The sequence below is a fragment of the Chinchilla lanigera genome, unplaced genomic scaffold, assembly GCF_000276665.1.
Source record: "Chinchilla lanigera isolate Chin_1 unplaced genomic scaffold, ChiLan1.0 scaffold00011, whole genome shotgun sequence".
Classification (NCBI taxonomy): Eukaryota; Metazoa; Chordata; class Mammalia; order Rodentia; family Chinchillidae; genus Chinchilla; species Chinchilla lanigera.
This window is the reverse complement of record NW_004955412.1, coordinates 26443240-26463944: the sequence shown is the minus strand read 5'-3', so window position 1 is coordinate 26463944 and position 20705 is coordinate 26443240. Positions and strand designations below refer to the sequence as shown.

The following is a 20705-nucleotide window of genomic DNA, read 5'->3' as shown; positions in this document are numbered from 1 at the left end:
CAGGTGATGCTAACTCACCAGTTGTTTACTTGCAGGAGTGTGAGGTTTGTCTGGGCTGCGATCTGTCTCTTCTCGTCCTCCGTGGGGTAGGGGTGCTGAAATGAGAGGCGAAGGGCTAATGAGGAGCGGGCATGTAGCAGCCGGGTCCTTCTGGAGGCCGTTCCTGTGTCATGGGAACCACCCTGGCCCTCTCAGCCCTAGTGGTTTGGAAGCCCAAACTGTAGAACGTGTAATGTTTGTTCTTCAAAGACAATGGGTCTTGGGCTTAGACAGAGGTTCCCCAAAGCCTGTGGTCCCACACTCAGGCCCACCCGGCCCTTAGGCCAGCTTCCCAGTGGGCACTCAGAGTCAGTACCATCATGACAGCTTCCAGGGCACCAGCAGGTGGGCAGGCCTTCTCAGTGCCAGGCCTTACAGTGGGCTCCAGGGCCCACAGAAAGTGGTAGGTGGGGGTGAATGAATCAAGTCAATTTAAATTAACTGATATTTACTATGTGTCCAGATTTATGCTAGCTATTCTTAGGAGACATAAGATAAAGATCATGATAACATTATTGGTATAGGACTTTATCACCCAAGAAATAGCTTCATATACTTAATTTTATTTAATCGAGCCTATCTTTTGTCAGATAAGCAGGTTAGTTTTTTTTTTTTTTTTTTGAGCCAAGGTCTCGCTATGTAGTTCAGGCAGGTGTTAAACTCACTATGTAGCCCAGGCTGGCCTCAAACCCGAGGCAATCCTCCTGCCTCAGCCTCTTGAGTGCTGGGATTATAGGCACGTACCTCCCCAACCAGCAAGGTATTGTTATTTTCCCTTTCCAGATGAAGAGACTGAGTGACTTTCCCTCTACTGCTCAAATGGTGGTGCCTCAGTCCTTCTCACGGTGGCCCAACCTTCTCAGGATGCCACTTTGTAGGACTGAGGGGTGCGTGGGGAGGGGTGCGTGGTCCAGGTGACTTCATGAGGGCACCGTGTATACTAACGTATCCCCAGTACCTTACACATACAAATGACTGCCGAGTGAATTTTTAAAAAAGCAGTAGGTGCTGTGGCTTGTGCAGAGAGCACTGCAGAAGCTTAGAAAGGGGAACCATGTGTAGCCACTGTGTGTGCGGCGCTGACCAAGTCACATTAACCAGTGGCAGAGTCTGGGGAAGAGGGTCTTGGGACCACTGGGGATGAGCTGCAGACACTAGGTCCCTGCATCTCGGAGCCTTCCACAGGCCCCAGCCTGGTGCCCGGCACCCCATGGGCACGGCGAACATCCAGATGGGTCAGCGCTTTGTTCTGCAGACTGGGGAAGACTTGGGGGCCACACAGCACCCACACACCAGGATCACTTTTTTCCACTGTGCTGGTAACACCAGGTCCCAGAGATTGACTCTCTGGCTACATCCTGAGCAGCTGTGAGATCCTGGGGTTATCACTTAACCATACATCATAAAGTCATCTAATGATTAAATGAAATTATACTTAGAGTAAAGGGCTCAATAAAAAAATAGCTCTCCACATTATTATGATGGGATAATGTGGGCGAGGTGTTTAAAGCTCTCCAAGGAAGGAGTCTGAGATCAACAGCCTCAGAAGTGCTCTTGTTATCAGTGACAAAGGTGAGCAACCTCTTCAGCTGGCCTCAGCATCCCCTGGCTGCAGCAGTCGGGATCATGTATTATTTTAATTCACACCTCTGACCCTGACCACCATGCCAGGGCAGCTTGGGACTTGTGATTCATACAATATTAAGATTCTAACAAGAGGGAAGGTACATCAGCGTTCTACGAGCCAATTTCACGTTAATTGGGAAGGAGCAGAGGGAGGCTGGAAGGAGAGGTTGCAGGCCCCGAGGGTGGAGGCAAGGACTCCAGGAGCTCCTATGCCCACTGGTGCATAGGAAGGTGGGGGAGCTGGAGGCTCTGGCCTCCCCACTCAGGGCAAGGAGCCAAGCAGCTCCTCGTCCATGGCCAGCCAGGTTGGAAACCAAAGTCCTCCCTTACCATCTGCAGGGGCTTGGTTCCGAGATTCAAGGGTGCTCCAGTCCCCAAGTAAAATAATGGAGCATTTGTATATAACATGCATCCTTCAGGGTCCTTTATGTCACCTCTAGGTTACTTCCGATGCCTCAGACAATGTAAATACTATGTCAGTACTGCATTATTTAGGAAATAATGACAAGGAAAAAAATCTGTACACGCTCAGTACAGATGCATTTAAATTTTTTTTTTTTTGAACAGGAAATTGAACTCAGGACCTCACGCTTGCCAGGCAGGTGCTGTGCCACTGAGCTATATCTCCGGCCCCTAAAAAATGTTTTTGCTCCCTAGTTGGTTGAATCTGAGGATGTGGAACCCAGGATATGAGGGCTGAACATTTGAGAGGAACACGGTGGCTTTGGCCCTTCCTGCCTGTCACAGGCTGTCCCCGCCACTGGGATGCTTGTCCTCCTTCCTTTCTGCGCAGGCCTTTCCTAGCCTCAGTGAAAGTCTGTCACAGGTCAAATCCTTGGAGAGGCCTTTCCCGACTTCCTGAGGCAAAGTTAGTCACATGCCTCTGAAAAAGGGCATGGAGCCAGCCACAGGGTCATATGTGTCCCTAGAAGGCCGCAGGCTGCTCTCAGTCGGGGACCCGGTCTCCAGAGACGCTCTTGCTCCAGTGTTCAGTTCAGAGATGATGTATGAACATGGGGAGGAGACGCACACTTGTTTCCTGGGCAGAACTGAGCTGGCCTTGCCGACCGAGCTGGGTCATCAGTCCACCCTGGCTGGGTATCTGCTGCATCCTGGGTGCAGGAAGTGAAATATACCTGATGTTAAGAGCTCTCTGCTTAGATAGAAAGGGAAAAAAGGTGTGTGGGGGATGGGACACCTCTGTTAAAGGGAAGTTCACGCTAAGCACCCTGGGATGGTAAGAGAACGATGGGCAGGCCTTATCCAGGAAGACTCCCTGAGGGAGGTGGCCTCAGACGGCCTTTGAAGAGCAACCAAGACACTGCAGTAGAGGCAGAGAAAGAGATGAAGGCAGGAGCCATGGACCAGGACTTAGTGTTAAGTCGGCCTGGGAAAAGCCCCAGAGAGGGCAGTCCCTGGGCCTTCCATGGAAGGATGATGATGTTGCTGTCCCTAAGAGGCTTCTGGTGTGGGTCCCAGTGACTGGCTGTCACAAATGCACTGATTACCACCCTCCTGTCTAATGGAGAGCTACAAAAGGCAGCACCAGCAAAAGCTGCCCCACTGGTCTCATGTGGGTGAGGATATAAGCCCCTAACTACCCCACTACCAATCGCCACCACCTCTTCCTCCTGGATCCACAGCTCAGGAGGTGCATGGTGCAGGCGGTGGGTGAGCAGCAGGATTTAGCCCGGCTTTGGGAACAGGTGTGTCAGCCAGAACATTCCTGGCACCACGGCTGAGTGCTCAGGGGAGCGCTCCAGCTCGTATACGCCTCAGACCACATGAGTCCCGAGGACAGAGTCAAAATAGTCTTGGCTCCTGGACAGACAGGGATTGGGTCAGTGCTGCTTATAGCACAACTGGAAAGGTTTGGGGCCAAGGACGGAGGAGGAATGGAGTGAGATCACGGTAAGGCACTGAGCCCTGGTAGCTGCTCTCGGATTATTTGGAGTGACTCTTCTGGAAGTGCATGGGACGGGCCTAGGCGGCATTTTTCTGGAAGTGGACAGTATTCCTTTAACAAAATGAAAACATTCCAGATTGTTTTTCAGAGCCAGATAAAGACTCCATGACTGAACAGTGCTACCTGTGGGTGCAGAGCCTTTGGAGATGGGTTCAGTTCTGCCCCTCTTGGCAGCCGTGGGACCTTGGATTCTTGTTTTATGCTTCCAGCCTTAGCTGACTCAGCTCACCATGAGAATAGCAACATAGCACCCCTCTCTCGGTCTTGGGGGATGCCTTAGAGATGGTGCGGGCATGTATGATCCACTGACTTACCGCCTCACATACTGAAGCCTCCTAGATGTCATCTAGCTGAACATTTAGAGGCTCCAGAGAGGGGAACGGCAGTATTTACATTAAATTGGTGTTTCACGGCACCATAGCTGCCACCAGGAAGTTCCCCTGAAATCGAACCCAAGCCCCTCCTACTGCTGTCCCACTTCCCTTGATAGCTCCACAGCACCCTCTCCTCTGGGCTCAGAGGACACTGAAAGCAGCTTTCAGCTGGAAGAGTGACTCGTGCCCGGGACCTGGTCAGAAGGAAGCTAAGCCTTGCTCTGGTTCCCAGGTCCCCGGCCTCTTCTTCCATCACACCCACTCGTGACTGTCCTTCCACCTGCCGGCCCAGCACACTGCATCAGGAGGCTGGCAGGTCACCCAGGGGCAGGACACACAGGAGCCGCGGCTGTGGGGATCAGCAGACCCTGTGCTGTCGCCGGAGGGGAGATGGCATGGAGTGAGACTCAGAGCGGGGGCTTTTGCTCGTTTCCTGTCATTGCCAGTGCGCCCTGGGCCCCCTCTTCCCCTCGCGCCTGACACCTGTGGGGCTGCCAGCCGCTGTGCGCCAACGCCTATGGGCGTGGCACTGCTCAGGAGGCGCAGGGTGAGGGGCTCTGAGCAAACACTTTCCTCACATCTGAGCCGCCACTGGTGGGGGCGGACCCCGGCTCCAAAGGTGCTGAGACGGAACAGGCAAGCCTGTTGGCAGGAGGAGGAGCACAGCGAGGGTTTCTCCTGCTGTAACTGATTCGGACCTTCCCTTGTTATTTCCTCTCTCATTTTTACCCCTGTTCCTTTTAAGCCAGAAAAATAGAAAGAACTAACATGTTTACTTTCATGTCTTATCACAAAGCCAATACTTGTGTAACCACTCCCGAGTCCAGAGACAGAATACTGGAGCACTCCAAGCACTGCCTGACGCCCCTCTCAGTCACCTCCCCAGGGATGTCTACCCCAGAGAAAACCTACTCTGGTGATGATGTGCTTACTTTTCTCTACAGTTTTATCATCTGTATTACATCCTTCAACATGATGGCTCAGTTTTGCCTGGGTTTTGAAACTCAACAGACTCCTTCGTCCAAGGTTGCTCTGTGTGACTGTCGTTACTCCTTTTCGTTGCTACGTAGCCTTCCATGGTGAAAATCTACTGTTCTCTGTTCTCATCTTTTTGCAGCCTCTAACCAATTCTCTCTCCCTCTGGTTTCTATTTCAATCCACTCTTCATGCTGCAGCAAAATTGGTCCTTCCCAACTCCTCCTGCACCGTCCCCAACACTGTTTAAGTCAAGCCCCTCCTACGAGGTCGGACCATTGACCTCCGCCTCCTCACACTGCAAGGGCAATCTGTTATCTGTCACCCCAAGCAGACAGATCTGCAAGTTGTTGAGAAGAGGGAGTGCGTCTTCTCTCACCACCCCATCAGTTATGAGAATGCCCGGCTCGTGGGACGGCAGGCATCTGATGTGTATTTGTTGAATGAGTGAACACAGGGCGTGGGGGTAGCCGATGTTCCTTTTCTTCCATGTGTCTGCAGATGTGAAGGGGGTGGGTGGGGGGCATCGGTGGCTCAGACCCCTTTTGATTCTACCTAGAGGTGGGCTTCCCTACTTACTAACTGCAGTTGGTCGTTAAGTGTGTATTTGGAGGGAAGGAGGAGGGGGTGATTAAGAGTTCACTGAGGCCCCCGATGGTTGTCTCCCTAGAGGGGCGGTAGAGCAGCACTATGGGAAGTAGGTAACAACATGGGCTGTAGAGCCGGATGGCCCAGGTTCAAATCCCTGTCCTCCCTCTCAGCAGCTCAAGACCTTGGGCAAGTTTCCTTTTCTGTAATATGGAAAATCATCCTGCATGCCTCCAGGATGCTGCAGGGACTCCATGAGTTAACAGTATTTGAAGGGTATTTAGAACAGCACCTGGCATAGTCTATGAGTGTTTGTTAAAAGACAAATAGGTGAGCAAACCCTTGGCAGGATGCACGGGGCTCTCTCTGAAAGCCCTGGGTTGTTTCCTGGCAGCTGATGCGAGCCTCCCTCGGCACCTGTGTCACTAGGCTCCTTTGTCCAATAGGCCTCACACCCCACGTGCCCTGGGACCACCCCAGGCCTGTGCACAGGCAAAGGGTGTGCTTTCTTTTAAGTTGTGTCTCGGGCTTCTCGAGGGATGCTGTGAGGTTGTAAATCTCACACTGCGTTTCAGAAGGAATAGCCGAGGCTCCTGGGGGCCTTTTCCTGTCCTCTCAGCTTACCCATCCAACGCTGGCTGGTCCCCCTGCAGCCAGCAAGGCCCATTTGAGGTGTGTGCCGTCCTGAAAGGGGTGGAGACACTTGGCTCTGCAGTGCCACCGTCACGCCGTGTGCAGCCTCTGCTCTGGGGGATGGGAATAGCTTTCTGTGGAGCTCACATCTGCCTTGCTGCCTCATGCAGAGTCCTCAGTCCTCCCCCTGAAGCCTACAGGGCTCCCTCCCACCTCGGCAGCAATGGCTTCCCTGTGTGGGACACCTGCTGCTTGCGGCATAATTTGATGGACCCGTACAGTGTGGGGAGTACTCTGAGAGAGTACTCTGTCCTCTATTCTCACAGAATTCTCAAGGTACCAAGAAGGCAGGCATCATTATCCCCATTTCATACAAGAGCAAACTGAGTTCAGAGGGGCTAAAAAACTGGCCCAAGGTTTTACAAGTAGTCAAAGGCATAGCTGGGATCCATACTTCCTGTCGCTGTAATTACAGCCATCTACCTCTGCTCTGGGCCACCTCTCAGGCACTGTGCTATATCGGGCACATTCCTGGTCGTCTTCACTGCAGGAGGTAGAGCTATCCCTGCTTTATGAGGAGGGAGTAAAGACTGGCCTGTTCAAGGTCATAGAGTAAAGAAAACACAGAGCCTGGACCCCTTTCAGGGCGGTCTGCCTCCAAAGCTCTTGCTCCTTATACTGTGCCTTAAAGAAAAGGCTTCTTCCACTCTGCATTTCCACAGCCCACACACCCCCAGTCCCCTCACAACAAACGCTTCCTGTTTGTCACTTGAATACTGTCCCATCCTGCCTGCTCGTCTCTGATGTCAAGGGGCCTTTTGCAACTTGATAGTCAGTGCTGGACACACTATTCTGGGTATGTTTTACCAGCAAGGTGGTCAAAAACCTCTCGTCTGTGCAGACTCCCTCAATCTCACACTCGTGAATATTTGCATTTGCGCTTGGTTTCCTCAGGGCTTGACCTTCTTCGGATTATGCACATCAGGCTTTGTTCTCACTTTTTAAGATGGGGACCTCAAACTCCTGAGCTCAAGGGATCCTTGTTGCCCCAGCTTCCTGTGTAGCTGGGAGTACAGCTGCACACCCTCACACTGGCTTTTAATCCCCCTTTTTCTTTTTCATGTTTTGTGGTGTTGGGGATTGTGCTGGGGATTGAGGCCAGGATCGTTCACATGCTAGCAAGAGCTCTACCACGGAGCTACATCTCCAGCCTGGTTTATGTGTATAATTTATTCCTCCTATGAAATTATCAGCCCATGACTGCTGAAATCACGTCTCATACCTGAAATTTAGGCATTCGTGAAGAGGAATGTTACTTGGAACATAGCTCACATTCTCCCCAAGAAACAACTTATTTTAACAATAGGCAGTTTTTCCTGGCTAACCCCAAAGTCCAGTTTGGCTTAAGGTCTGTTCAAATGAGGGGGGGGCCACAGGGGTTGCAAGAAACCAGCAAGAGATCTGCTTCTGCTTTCAGGGGCAGCATGAGACCAGGGTGACACTGAGGTTGGTGGGCGTGGATCCTCAGCATCAACTTTTCCTACCCTGTCCACCTCCCCGTGTGCCCGCGTGTCACCCAGGTCAGTGTTTTGAACCTCAGGCCTCTGGCCCCTGGGACTTGAAGGTCAAGTCCCTTGCAACAGTTCCATGATGCTGTTAATAAGGCTTTCATCAGCATCTCCAAAGAGACAGGGTCCTAGAGATGTTTAGAACAACTGCTAGGAGAGTCTCCTCTGGAGCCCCACCAGGGTTGCCTCCTCAGAATGCTGGGTTCAACTTTGTTCTCCAATAGGCACCTGCATTCCCCACGTGAATCCCGTCTTAGCTGAGAAAGAGTAGGAAAGTGAGCTTTGAGCTACATCACACTAAACCACAAATGAATGATGGCCGCATGGCCTCGCCACAGGCATCTGCTTTTCACAGGATTAATTTAAAATAGGCTTCTTTTTTTTTTTAATCTTTTTGAGACAGGGTCTCGCTATGCAGTTCAGGTTGGCCTTAAGCTCACTTTGTAGCCCAGGCTGGTCTCGAACTCACAATGATCCTTCTGCTTCAGCCTCCCAAGTGCTGGGATTACGGGTGTGCGCCACCAGGACCGGCTAAAATAGGTGTCTGATTAGTGGAATTTCAGACAGTGTGAGCAAGTTAAAGGAAAAAGGAGTAGACAACATATTCTGGAACAAGAATGGCAGGCTCCCTTTGCTATTCCTTGCTTTTTGGGGAGTTTCTACTTCCCTTCACAGATTCCCTAATAGTTTAAAGATTTCAGCATTTTTCAGGATGGGGCACATTATGAGGACCCGTGGGTATCCGGGCAAGGACTTGCTGTATTTGTAGTCGTAGCTGTGCTTGTATCAGGTCAAAGTACCTTCATACCCATCACCTTATTTTATCCTCAGGACAGCCCCGTCAGCTGGATATTGTGGTCCTATCTGATAGAGGAAACTGAGGCTTAACGGGATCAGCCATCCACTTCAGGTGCCCTAGTGAGGGAGCGAGCAGGTGAATCTCAAACCCAGCTCCTGCTGCAGCTGCCGGGATATTTCCATGAGCCACATTCTTTGTATTTCTGAGTCAGTGAGCCCCTGACAGCATGTCTGCACGATTCCTCTGAGACGTCACTCTGTGTCCTGCACAGGAGAGGTGGCGACATGCAAAGGGTATTTGTGGAGGAACTGAAGGCAAAACCGAGGTGCCGAGGCACCTGGCTGGACCTCCCCTTCATGTGCCCTCCTCGGCTGGGAGCCCAGGGCAGGGCACAAGCTGTACCCGGGTATGCAGCTGCTCTCTTTCCCCAGCTGGGGGAACGTAGCTGGGAATCTGACAAAGTGTCTGAGGGACAATGACAGGCTGAGCAGTGCTCCTCCTAAGCCAAAAGGTGGAAACAACCCCAACATCCGTCAATGGGTGAAGATACAGCCAAAACATGGTACACCAACATGACGGAGTACTGTTCAGTCACAAAATGGAATGAAGTATATGACACTTTGAAAACATTACACTAAGTGGAAGAAGCCAGATGCAAAAGACCATGTTATATGCTTTGACTCATGAAATGTTTAGAATGGGTAAACACATCGAGGCAGCATAGATCCCAGGTTGCTAGGGGGTGGGTGTCATGGGTAATGGGTATGGGGTTTCTTTTTGGGTGATGATATTCTGGAATTAGATCATGGCAATGATTGTACAACTTTTTAAATATGCTAAACCCATTGAGTCATGCAGTTTAAAAGGGTGAATTCTGTGGCATATGAATTATGTTTCAGACACATAGAGAAGACCCCTGGTGCCTCTTGTGCACTCAGCTTTTGGGCCACAGCAGAGTTCATATGTGGGCCTAGAGCAAGGCCCTCAGCTCTTCAGCACTGGCGGGAAGATGGGAGAGGGGAGGGCAGGGAGTGGAGCCCAGCTGGGCCCTGGCCAGACGCCACCCCAGGCTGACATGTGATGGACAGAGATGGGGCAGGAGATCTCCAGGCAGTGAGATCTGAAAACTGTGCTGGGATGTATAGAAATCCTACATGCTTCTCCCAGGATGGGGCTCCAGACCTCAGCTGATGGGTGGAGTTCTCCTTTGCACTACCTAGACTTTGCATGGGAACAGAAAGAGCTGAAGCTTCTTAGGTCAGTGTGGAGGCAACTGGTAGGAGATGAGAGCCTTGGGCCGCACAGTTCTGGGTTCAAATGCAGAGCGACCTTGTGAAGTGCGCTGCCTTCTCTGAGTCTTGGTCTCGTCATGGGTAAGATGAGAACAACAGCAGCACCTACCTCTTAGGGTGCTTGTGTGGGTTAATGGAAGGATGCACTAAAGTGCCAGGCACAGACCCTGGCACACTGCAGTGGTCACAGCAGGAGAGGCTGCTGTGGTGGAGAGCGGTGCCCGCTGGGGCCTGGTTCTCCTCCACAACCGCCCTGCACACACAGAACAGCTGCGAAGTGCTCGTGTGCAGGGCGGCAGCAGCACAGAGCACCGTGTCGTGTTCGGGATGGGTATGAGCAGCACCAGCAGGTCAGGAAGATGCTGGCTCTGAGCAGCAGGGTGGGGGCCGAAGCTGAAGGGGGAGCAGCGCCCCTCGCTCCGCTCCTGCACTCCACAGGGCAGCCCTCTGCCAGTATTCCTCACCCACCCCACCTGGAGTGACCTCTTCCTGCAAGGCTTCAGCCTCTTTCAGTCAGCGCAGTCACAAGGAAATGTCACTGGATTCTTGAGGGACTCAGAAGCCAGCCGCTAGTGGATGAAAGCATCCCAGTCTTGCTGCAGCCTCCTAGCAAAAAAGGCTCTGGGATTTAACCTCCATCTCAGGAGCTTTCTATCATCTGAACGCCTGTCTATAGCTGCTAAGGCCGCAGAGCAGTGGGAACGACAAGAAGCCTCAGTGCTAGGGCAAAAAGAATGAAAAAAGAAAAAGAACTAACTTCCACCGGAGGGAAAGAGGGTAATAGGAAAACCCAGCATTTACGGCAGAACTGCTCGAAATCAGTGTCTACTTAGCTAAGGTGGCAGGCGACCGAGTGCTGTCCACTTTTTCTACACACCATCAAAACCGCTGCCCATCAGACACTGATGCGTGCACGGGCTGAACAGGCTTCTCTGTAGGAACAACTTAAGCTGCCAAATTATCTGCTTACCAGAGTGTCAGCAGTACTGGTATCCAGACTGGTGGATGCCAGTGATCCGTGTTACTGTAATTCTCTAATTTAATGAACTACTCTATAAACAAATGAAATACGAGTGCAGAACGAAAGAGTTATTGTTCCTAGGAAAACTAGGTAGAAAGCTCTGGAAAGACTTGCGCTTCAACTGGCCTCCACTTAGGCTGTCTTGTTTTTAGTAGGACGCTAGATAAACTGGCATTCTGGACCATTTGGAATTACTCATTTCCCTCTAGGCATCCCCCATGTACACACGCTATATATTAATAAGCTTCTTTTTTAAGACTCGATACTCAAATGTGCTTTAAAATGCAGAATAGTTAGGATCAGGTGAGACAGATGTAAGAGATTGGAGTATGTAATAAAAATCCAGGGAGATCCTGTAGCCAGATTAGCTCCCAAATGTCAGTGCTCTTATTCACTCCAAATATAGAATTTATAGATTTTTTAATAGGAAAGGTTCATGCAGGTAAAATGATAAACTTTAATCATAAAAAGTCCTTGGCCTTTTACTAAAAGATTCACAAGTGAATATATACATGTATCTCTTAAATTAAGATTGTTCCTTTTTTAAAGCAACTTTTCCAGTTAACCAACCAACAAACTAGTTGTCCCAGACACACTGGTTGTGGAACACGTATGGCACACTAAGGTCTTTTGTTACTTCGTACCTTTCCTTTCCTAAAACAGCACAGCGACTGTCTGCCTGATGTGATGTGACCACCAAGCGCTTCCCCAGAACCACAGTCTCAGCATTCTCCTGGGTACTGAGGACAACCAAGTTCACAATACCGTCTAGTACCGTAAGCATAAGGAAATACGCTACACATCATAGAATCCAGATTTGCACCAAAAGTTCACCATGAAACATCTTTTTGGCAGCAGCACTCAGTAAGTCCTGCAAAGGAATGAAGACTGAAGCACCCGAAGAATAGAATAGTGCATAATCCCTATCCTTGGAAAATTTACCAAGCACATGCACACACACACACACACACACACACACACACACACAGAAAGGGTAAGTGACCATCCTAGTCAGTTTACTCTTAGTTTCAGATGATGGTAAGTCAGTAAGTGTTACAGATCAAAATGACATATCAGCCATCCATCTCTACTTAATTTTCACAAATGTTGGGCCTCAACCTCAAAGGCTTGGTCTTGGTCCACTATTCCAGAAAGTTCAAAGGGAACAATTTCTTTCTTTTCTTTTTTCTTTCTTTTTTTTTTTTTTTGGTACTAGGAATTGAATTCAGGACCTCACCCTTGCCAGGCAGGTGCTGTGCTGCTGAGCTAAATCCCCAGGAACAATTTTGTAAGTGCTGACTATGTGCTGGGCCTGGCTCTTTATGGATGTTTTCTCATTGACTTTTCACATGTGAAATGATTATTATTTATTTCAAAGCAATAGAAGCAGAGTCATCATACAGGTAGTGGGAGAGCCTCAGTCCATACCCTGATCACCTAGCTTCAAATTCTATCTTCTTTCCCCTGTGCCTGGTTACCAGGAGTCTTGTAGCCTCTGTCCTGAAGCTGGGGCAGGGACGTGTGTGTCTGTAGAGAACAAGGCTGCCCTGCGTCTGGAGCAGGCTCTGTGGCTGGACAGGTCTGCACTGGGCAGCTGTGGTCTGTGGAGGACAGCTGCGGTGCTTGTTTCCTGGAGTAGCATGACCTTCTCCCTCTCAGCACAGAAGTTTTGAGTTCTGACTTGGGGGAGGCCTGATGGCCACTCCCTTCTCATCTCCTGCGGCTGCTGTGAGGAAGGCATTCTTGGCGGAGGACTTTGCCAAGGGTAAACACTTTAGTACTAGCATCTGTGCCTGAGCGCACTCCTGGGCTGGAAGAATAGCAGGGAGGATGGGTGAGGAGGGGCAGAAAGCTCATATTCATGCTTTCCAGCAAGGTCTCTGCCCTGTCCCAGGACTTTTTAAAGAGCCAACATGGGTCCTTCCTTCCTTTCTGCTTGGTGCTCAGCAAAGAGAGGACTCTGAGCTACAAGGAAGGGAGAAAGCGGGTAGGACAGGGGATGAGGTGAGGGGCTGGAGATGAGGCACAATCAGGAGGGACTGAGCTGGGGACTCTGAGGGGTGAGCTGCAGCGGGTGTGGAAGCCGTGGGCTTAGTGAGAGGGCCTGGGCTCCGGGGCAGAAAGAAGTGAGGTTGCAGTGTATTCACACTGGTCTGCAAAAACGCATGGTGGGCAGAGGTGAGGAGGGAAAGGGAACGAGAGCTTGGGAAGCACTTAAGTGTGCTGACTTCCTGGCTCCATTGGGCTCTCCACAAGAGCTGGGTGTGGCCCAATTACTGAGCAAGAAGCGAAACCTAGCCTAGAACCCAGGCTTTCGAGGCTCAGCAAAGCACAGGTGCAGCCCAGGCCCCAGTGTCCACCTATGGATGGACGCAGAGCTCTGGCCCCACCTCAACTGCCACAGAGCGATTCATCCTGCCGGCCATCTGCTCGGGGCAGGCACTTCTGAGGCACAGCCCCTATGGCCACAGTCTTCTGCGGTTCCAGAAGTTAGACCCGCTGCCTAGTTCTCATCTCTGTGGCTCCTGGAGGTTCTCCCATTTCAAATAAAGGGCTGCTGGTTGCCCGATTAATTAATCTCCGTGATCTGTTTAATTTCTCTTTCTCACTGAAGAAAGATCTCTCTTCACTCCTGTCCCTTCCCACAGTTCTCAGGACAATGTGCCCACTTCCTTGGTACACATTTGTTTTGTATGTGTGTACACATGTCCTGACATGCAGGTAAGGGTGGGCGGACTGCTGAAAGCCCACCGGGGTCACAGACTCTGTGGCTCCCCAGGAGACACACGTGTATGAACACACATACCCGCACACCAAATCAGCCTCCACAGTCATTGGGTTTTATTTATTGCTAATGCCCTTGAAATTGGTGCTAGAGGATTACATTTAGAAGTCATTTCTGACATTCTGCCAAAGGCTAACCTTGCACACAAACACACAACTGCCATCGCATTACGTGCACACAGTAGGCACTTTATAAACACTGCTTTTAAACCCAGGCACGATGCCATTTTACAACAGTAGGTGCTGAGACTTAGGAAACCATTCGCTCTGTGTCACAGGGCTGATAATGGGTAGAAGCCAAGATTCCGGCCTTAGTTGCCCCTCAGTGGCTGAGCTTCCAACCACGCGCTTCCACACGCACCTCCTCTGATTGCTCTAATCTGCAGAGAGATGGACCTGCGCAGCTTCCCCCAGGACAGGGGACTCGTCCCGATGGAGAACTGAAGCGCTCCTCGCAAGAGAGGGGCAAGGTGCACATGGCTGCTGGAGGGGTGTGGGCTCTAGACCAGTAACCACGAGCCCACACCCACACCTCACTCTGTGCCCCAAACAATACTACACACTTGGCCCCCACTTAACTGTCTTCAGAGTGCTTGTCCCCATTTTGTTGTTACACTTTTTTTTTCAGGCAGCAGCAAGTCCTAGAAAGTCTCCTAGCTTTAGGTTCCACCTAAGACCCCAAAGCTGGCCTTTACCCAATATCCCTAACACAGCTCTCTCCGAGGCCACGCCCTCTGCAGGTTTGTAGGGAGCAGCAGACTCTGGCGCCCGCACTGTGGGTTGTTCATACTCCCTGCTGTGACTCCACACCCCCAGTATATACACACTCACCATGAGATGTTGGAAGAGCCAAGAACGCATTATATTGGTGGCGTGCTTGGGCAAGACTCCTCGTTTGTTCTTGGACTTCTTATCCTCATTGTCCAGGAGGGAGGTGAGGTCAAGGTTAACCTTCAGGGCACGTGGAGAAAAAATCAGCATCAGCAGCCTGTGAGGCTAGTGGCTAGGGACCTGTTGCCATAGTGACAGCAGGCTCTCACTGCCGAGTTGGTTCTGAACTCATTCTTAGGGCCCTGGGGAAGTCACCTTTCCCTCTTGCCCCACTCCAGCTCCTCAGAGAACGGAGATGAGGCTTGTGGTCAAGGGAGCAGGGAAAAAGGAGAGGGAGAAGGAGGAGGAGAGACAAGAAGAAAGGGGATGGGAGAGGAGATAGAGAAAATGTGGGGCATGCACAGAATACTGAAGATATGAGTTTGCCATAAACCATCTAATAGCTGTTAGCTTTCCTAACCATCGCCGTGGATAATCTTCACGACAGCCCTGCAGTGTGGTTGGCTATGTGCACTTGGTGTTAATCCCCTTTTATTGGTAAGAACTCTGAGGTTCTAAGATGATAGGAGACTTATCCACGATCACAGAAGTAATGTCAGATCTTAGGCCTCCAACTTCAGATCTTTCTATAGATCTGCACTCTATACCACTGAGGTGGAGTGACTTTGTCTGGAGACAAGAACTAGGAAGTGTGGGACCCTTTGATGTACACTCAGAAGGCAGCAAAGTCCCAGACACCCTCCCCCCACCTTCTTATCTGTAAAGTAGGGGTAAGGGTACCTCCTAAAGGGACAGTGAAGATTAAAAGAATCACTGTATAAAGTGGGTGGCAGATAATAAGCCATCATCAATGCCCACCCCTACCCATGCACATGTCACACACCTACACACACTCACCTGTGTGTTCTGGATCTGGATGGCTCCCTGGGGGATTGCTTGGGTGACCACCTGACCCTGGGAGGTTACCATGGTAACCGGTTGGTATAAGGCTCCACCTGAGGAGACAACCAGTTTTTGGGTCCCCTGTCATGGGGGGTTGGGAAGAGTGAGGGCAAACAGGGTCCCCAAGTCGCTTGGCATTTGTGTGTGAAGACCCTCTGCCATGAAGGCCTGGGGCAGCAAAATATGTTTCTTTCACTTGTAGGAGAGGAGCAGGCATGTGGGGCTGGTGTCCAGATGTGAGAGCAGAGCTTCTGGTGGGAAGTTTTTGAGGGCAGGGACAATAGTGTTACTTAGTCCTGAGTGGGGGTTGGCTCAGAGTTTGACCCAAATTTGCTCCAACCCATCACAATCAGGTCTTGGTGCACCATCTGCAGACCGCTTTAGTCAAGAAACTGAGGGTGCTGAGCATCCAACGGCAGTGGACGCCCCCTCTGATCCTGGAGTTCCCTAGGGGCCACCCTGTCTTCTTCCAAGGGTGCTCCCCACAATCCCCAGCACCCCATTCCCTGCACTGACCTGACACGACTTGTGAGTTGACGGTTGTCATGGCGATGTTGCCCTGCTGGAGCGCTGAGGCTGGGACCACAATCCCCTGGGGGTTATTGGAGACTCCAGACATGGAATTGGGGGAATTCTGCAGGAGGTCCTGGCAGTAAGGGAGGCATGGTTCATGACAATGCCCCTGAGAACTTGGGGTTCTACAGCCCCAAGTCCTCCTCTCCCCTTCCTGCCTTCCCTCCTCCTTCCTTCCTGCTCCTCCCCAGTCCCAAATCCAGAAGGCAATTCTCATGGCTTCCTAAAAAGACTAAATAAGAAGACAACATTAAGAAAATGAAAAGCCAAACCAAAAAACCAACAGTGGTGGCCTATTTAACCATTCGCCTCTCTGCCAACCTGAGGTACAAATTTTCTCCTAAACCTGTGGGCCCCACGCGGGCTACACTTTGGAATCTCTGGTCCTGAAGCTTGGGTTTCCAAACCCTGAGGCTCTAATCGAATGGGCCAGAGGTGTGTCCTGGATTTGAGGGTTCCGCAATTTTTTTTTTCCTGGCCATCTCCCCGCTCTGCAGTGCCTCTTCTGCTCACATCCTTTAGAACAGTGTTCATTACATTCCATATCAGGCACAAAGCAGCCTCTAGTTTTTATTTTTATATTTTATTATTATTATTACTTTTTGCAGTGCTGGGGATCAAACTCAGGGCCTCATGCATGCTAGGCAAGCACACTCCCGCTGAGCTGCATCTCCAGCCCTCCAATGTTTTGCTTTTGTATGTTTTTTTTTTTTTTCTTTTTTTCTTTTTTTTTTTTTGGTGGTACCAGGAAATGAACTCAGGACTTTGTGCTTGCCAGGCAGGTGCTATGCCACTGAGCTATATCCCTGGCCCTACTCTTGTATCCTTAGCACCTAGCTCAGAATATTAAAATACTTGTTTAAAAATAACAATCAAGCTACACTGGCCTCTGCATAACCTGTCTTCTAAGGGAATCTTATATGAGTCTCAACTACAGCTCCTTCAGCACAAATAAGTGATTCTTTCCCCTTCCTAGGCTTCCAATATAGGAGTCTGCTGAAACAGAGTCCCTTTGTCCCAAACTGTCAACCTGTAGAGAATCCTTGTAGTCTGTTTCTGCAGTAGCAAAGGAAGTTAAGAAGACTTTTTTTCCTGCACACTGCTCCCTTCATCATTCTTATCCAATGGTCAGGTAAGGACATCCTTGGACTTGATGTTGAGGAATTCCCAACTCTACAGAAAGGAGGCTTGACTACAGGTCCCCGAGGAGTGAGGGGCCCTCCCTGACTCGGTGAGCTCACACATGGTGGCTGGGTAGTCAGAGAGTCTGTGAACAAGCTGGCTGTGTGAGAGGTCAGTGTCTCTAGAATTGGAGAAAGCAAGAAAGGAGGAGGAGGAGAGGAAAGCTTAGAAGACTTTCCTGGATCTCTTAGTGCTCACGGAAAACAGGGCTTGAACCAGTTAACTAGTCCAACAGCCATGTAGGCTGACACCATAAAGCTCAAATGCTGGAATCCTAAGGCACAAACTGCAAGAATTTGAGAAAGATAAATAGCCAAGAAGATAGACTGGACAGAGTGTGTGGATTGGGAAGGGGGATCCTAGTTTTTGTTTTAGGACTTAAAGATGCTTGGGTCTTCAGCCTCCAGGTAAAGTCTAGAATTTGGAACAAGAAGATACCTGTGCTTGGAAGAAAGCTTGAGCCAGTGACTGCCTACCTGAAGCAACAGACAAAGGGAAAGTGCAAAGTGCCAGGGTACAGCTACAGTGAGTCTCCATCCAGACCCTGGTGTCATGTGACTAGGCAAATCCTCTCAGAAGTGGAAGCTGGCACTGATTTCTACATTTCACTCAATTCAGCTGATTAAGCTGGCATCTCCACTTGAGCTGGCTTTTTTGCCCTCCTGGATTTCCCCTGGCCTGAGACCTGGAGGAGCTATAGGTATGAATACTACACAGCAGCACCAGAGAACTGGAGTGAAGGCTCCCCTCTTCCCCTCCAAAGGGGCCTCTAGGTCTGGCTTCTCTTGGGTGGGTGGGGTGAAGTAGGAGAAGACTCTACTTCTATTCTTGTGTCACCTCTACTGCTGTGAACTTGGGGAAGGGCTCCTTCTTTGGCCTCCCCTTTCTGGGGCTCTGTAAGAGCTGTCCAGCCAGTGAGGTTCATCCCTTGAGCAGAACTCTTGATCTGATTGTTCACACAACTGGAGTCTAAAACTGTGTGATGTGCAGAAGTGTAAAAACTGCAGAAGACCTCAAAAGCCTTCACATATTCCAACTCCCTGAGGTACAAGTAAGAAACTGAGATTTATAGGCTCTGGTAACTTGCCCAAGATCACCCACTTGTTTAGCAATAACAGACTAGAACATAGTTCTCCTTTATCCATTACTACAGTACATTCAGTATTCAGCCGACCTTGTACAAGGTTCTGGGTTACAAGGAAATCCTTGAATTCCAGTCACTGAAGGGAAGGTGAGCAGATAAAAACCAATGCAAACCCAGAAGAAGTGTGGGCACTGGAGGAAGATGACTAGTTTGGGAAGCATGGCCCGACCCCTGTGTGGGCCTCACCTCGTTGTTTATAAAATGTATTCTCCCAGTGCTGACATCCTTGGAACAAGGTTGCTCCAAAGTTGAGCTCCCTTTGTTCCAACATCCCAGCCAACCATTCTCACAGGGTATAAACCAGTCTTGAAGTGATCTGAAACTGAAGCCAACTTGCAAGGTAAAGTTAACAGAGGAGAGGGGACCTTAACACCATTCACCCTAAAACTAGTGGAAGTAGTTGCCTGATAGTCTCTCACTTGGAATCATCCGTGCTAAGATTTTTTTTTTTTTTTGGCTAGAGATATTCGAGAATTTCAAACAGAAGGAGTTGTCCTAGACTCTCTTTGCCCCAAAGAAGTAGCCAGCAAGTTTAGGCAAAATCCGTACCATAAATACAAGACATGTCCCATGGGATTTGACCAACACTTCCAGTCTTCTAATCAGAGGCAGAAGGATGAGATACCACCTGGATATTTCATCTGCTTACTCAAACTCTGGCTGGCTCTCTACCCTGTGGCTTGGATAGCTCCATACCAGCTCACCAGGTTTGGCTATCTAAAGGCAATTTATACATTGGATCAGATTCTTTTCTTTCCCACCCTCCTCCTCCTTCTGAATCTTTGGCTGGGAGGTGCTGAGAGGCAGCCAAATTATATTAGCAGAAGAATGGAATGGAAAACTTCCAGGGTAGAGACCATGGGCAGAGCTGGGGCTGGCCACATCTTGGTGGGAAGGGGTAAGAAAGAAGATGCAAAGTCCTGGCATACCCAAGGTCTAGGGAAATAGTATTCATTCCCTGCACCTGCAAACAGAAGCTGTTTCAGAAACCTCCTGAACATGGGGATGTTTTTAAAGACATAGGTTCTCATGGCCACTGAATCAGACCCTCAACAATCAGTATTTTTAAAAATCTTCTTTGGCTTGCTCAAAAGGTCAGATGAGTCTGAAAATTACTTATTTACCATCTGCACTGAATATTAGAAGGTGTTCTTCACCCTGCTCTTTCCTACTAATTTATCACCTGATGAAGCCAGCAAGACAGCAAGTGATTCCACTTGCCTGAAGAGAAACTGATGTCTAGAACATGAATGTGACTTCCAGAGTCAAACAGCCCTGCACATAGGGCAGATGCTCACAGGGAGAAGAAATGGGCCTTGGGGTCAGACAGGCTCCAATACAAACACACTGCCTGGCACATTCAGCCACTCAATAATTTATTTCCCACTTCCTTTGGCTGAGGTCACTCAACAGGGAGTGGCACAGTGGGGATTAAAATCCTGTCCTAGAAGTCCTAGAGCCACTTGGGCTCTTTACTTAGCAACAGAAGAAGTTCAGCTGAGGTTGCACACCCAGCTGGCGTGACACAAACCTTGTCACACACCCCTTTGGGTCCTGCCTCTCTGCCTGACTCGCTTCCCGGCCAAGTCCCAGTTCTGAGCACTCCCCCAGCTCAACCTGTCTCCAAAACTGCACTCTGCTAATTCTTAGACCCTCAAGTCCAGCCTCAGTCTCTTGCTCTGTGGAATGGTGACACCACGGCCCTATGTCTCCAGGGAGAGCCTGCAAAGGAAGGAGCTACCATGGCAGCAGCAGAAGCTCTGGGGAAGACTGCTAGCTAAGCACATGGCGTGATTATCTTCCCGACAGCTCTCCCAGGGGGCTCATCACATGCCATACCCAGGTGGGCACTGCTCTGTCTGGATCTAAATAGAGCCACTTCCTTCCAGGCTCTTTAGCACCCACAGAGATGTGAGAAGCACATGTGGTACAGTTTTAGTGACATTTTCCAGCATTCAGAACCTTACATCTCTGCTTGAATTGTCCAAGAATCAGGGGCTGAGAACTTGTTATTCAGCCCAAGAACTCCTTGTGTTGTCCCGTGGGCACACAGCATGGCATGGTGGCCCCCTAGAGAGGTGCCTGAAGCCTAGGGATGAGATGGAAAGCCACAGGCTGGGCTCTCAGGTGTGCCCAGTGGCCACCTGCTCTTGGCCCGGGTGTGCTGTCCTTTGCTTGGGACATGGGTGCAATCCCAACCCCACCTCTCCAAGGGGCAGAGCAGTGGCTCTAGAATGGTAGCAAGCTTGTGCCTCCAGAGCAGCGGTTATCAGTCCAAGGGAAACACCCTGTTCCAGGGCCATTAATCACTGTTTCTGGACCTCTGTGGTCACTGGGTGAGTTTTACTGTAAATCTCATTTTTGAAAC

At 50.2% G+C, this 20705-nt stretch overlaps 1 protein-coding gene across 4 annotated transcripts in view; it reads right to left on the bottom strand.

Annotated features, from left to right (window-relative positions):
- The window catches only part of Pknox2 (PBX/knotted 1 homeobox 2), a 254067-nt gene that overhangs the window by 4793 nt on the left and 228569 nt on the right, over window positions 1-20705 (bottom strand). For all 4 annotated transcript variants that reach the window (XM_005378458.2, XM_005378457.2, XM_013511208.1 and 1 more), the window contains 4 exons: window positions 15955-16084; window positions 15394-15491; window positions 14497-14616; window positions 19-95 (listed from right to left, as the gene is read on the bottom strand). In XM_005378458.2, coding sequence (XP_005378515.1) covers window positions 19-95; window positions 14497-14616; window positions 15394-15491; window positions 15955-16084 — 425 coding nt within the window. The remainder of the gene's footprint in view (window positions 1-18; window positions 96-14496; window positions 14617-15393; window positions 15492-15954; window positions 16085-20705) is intronic.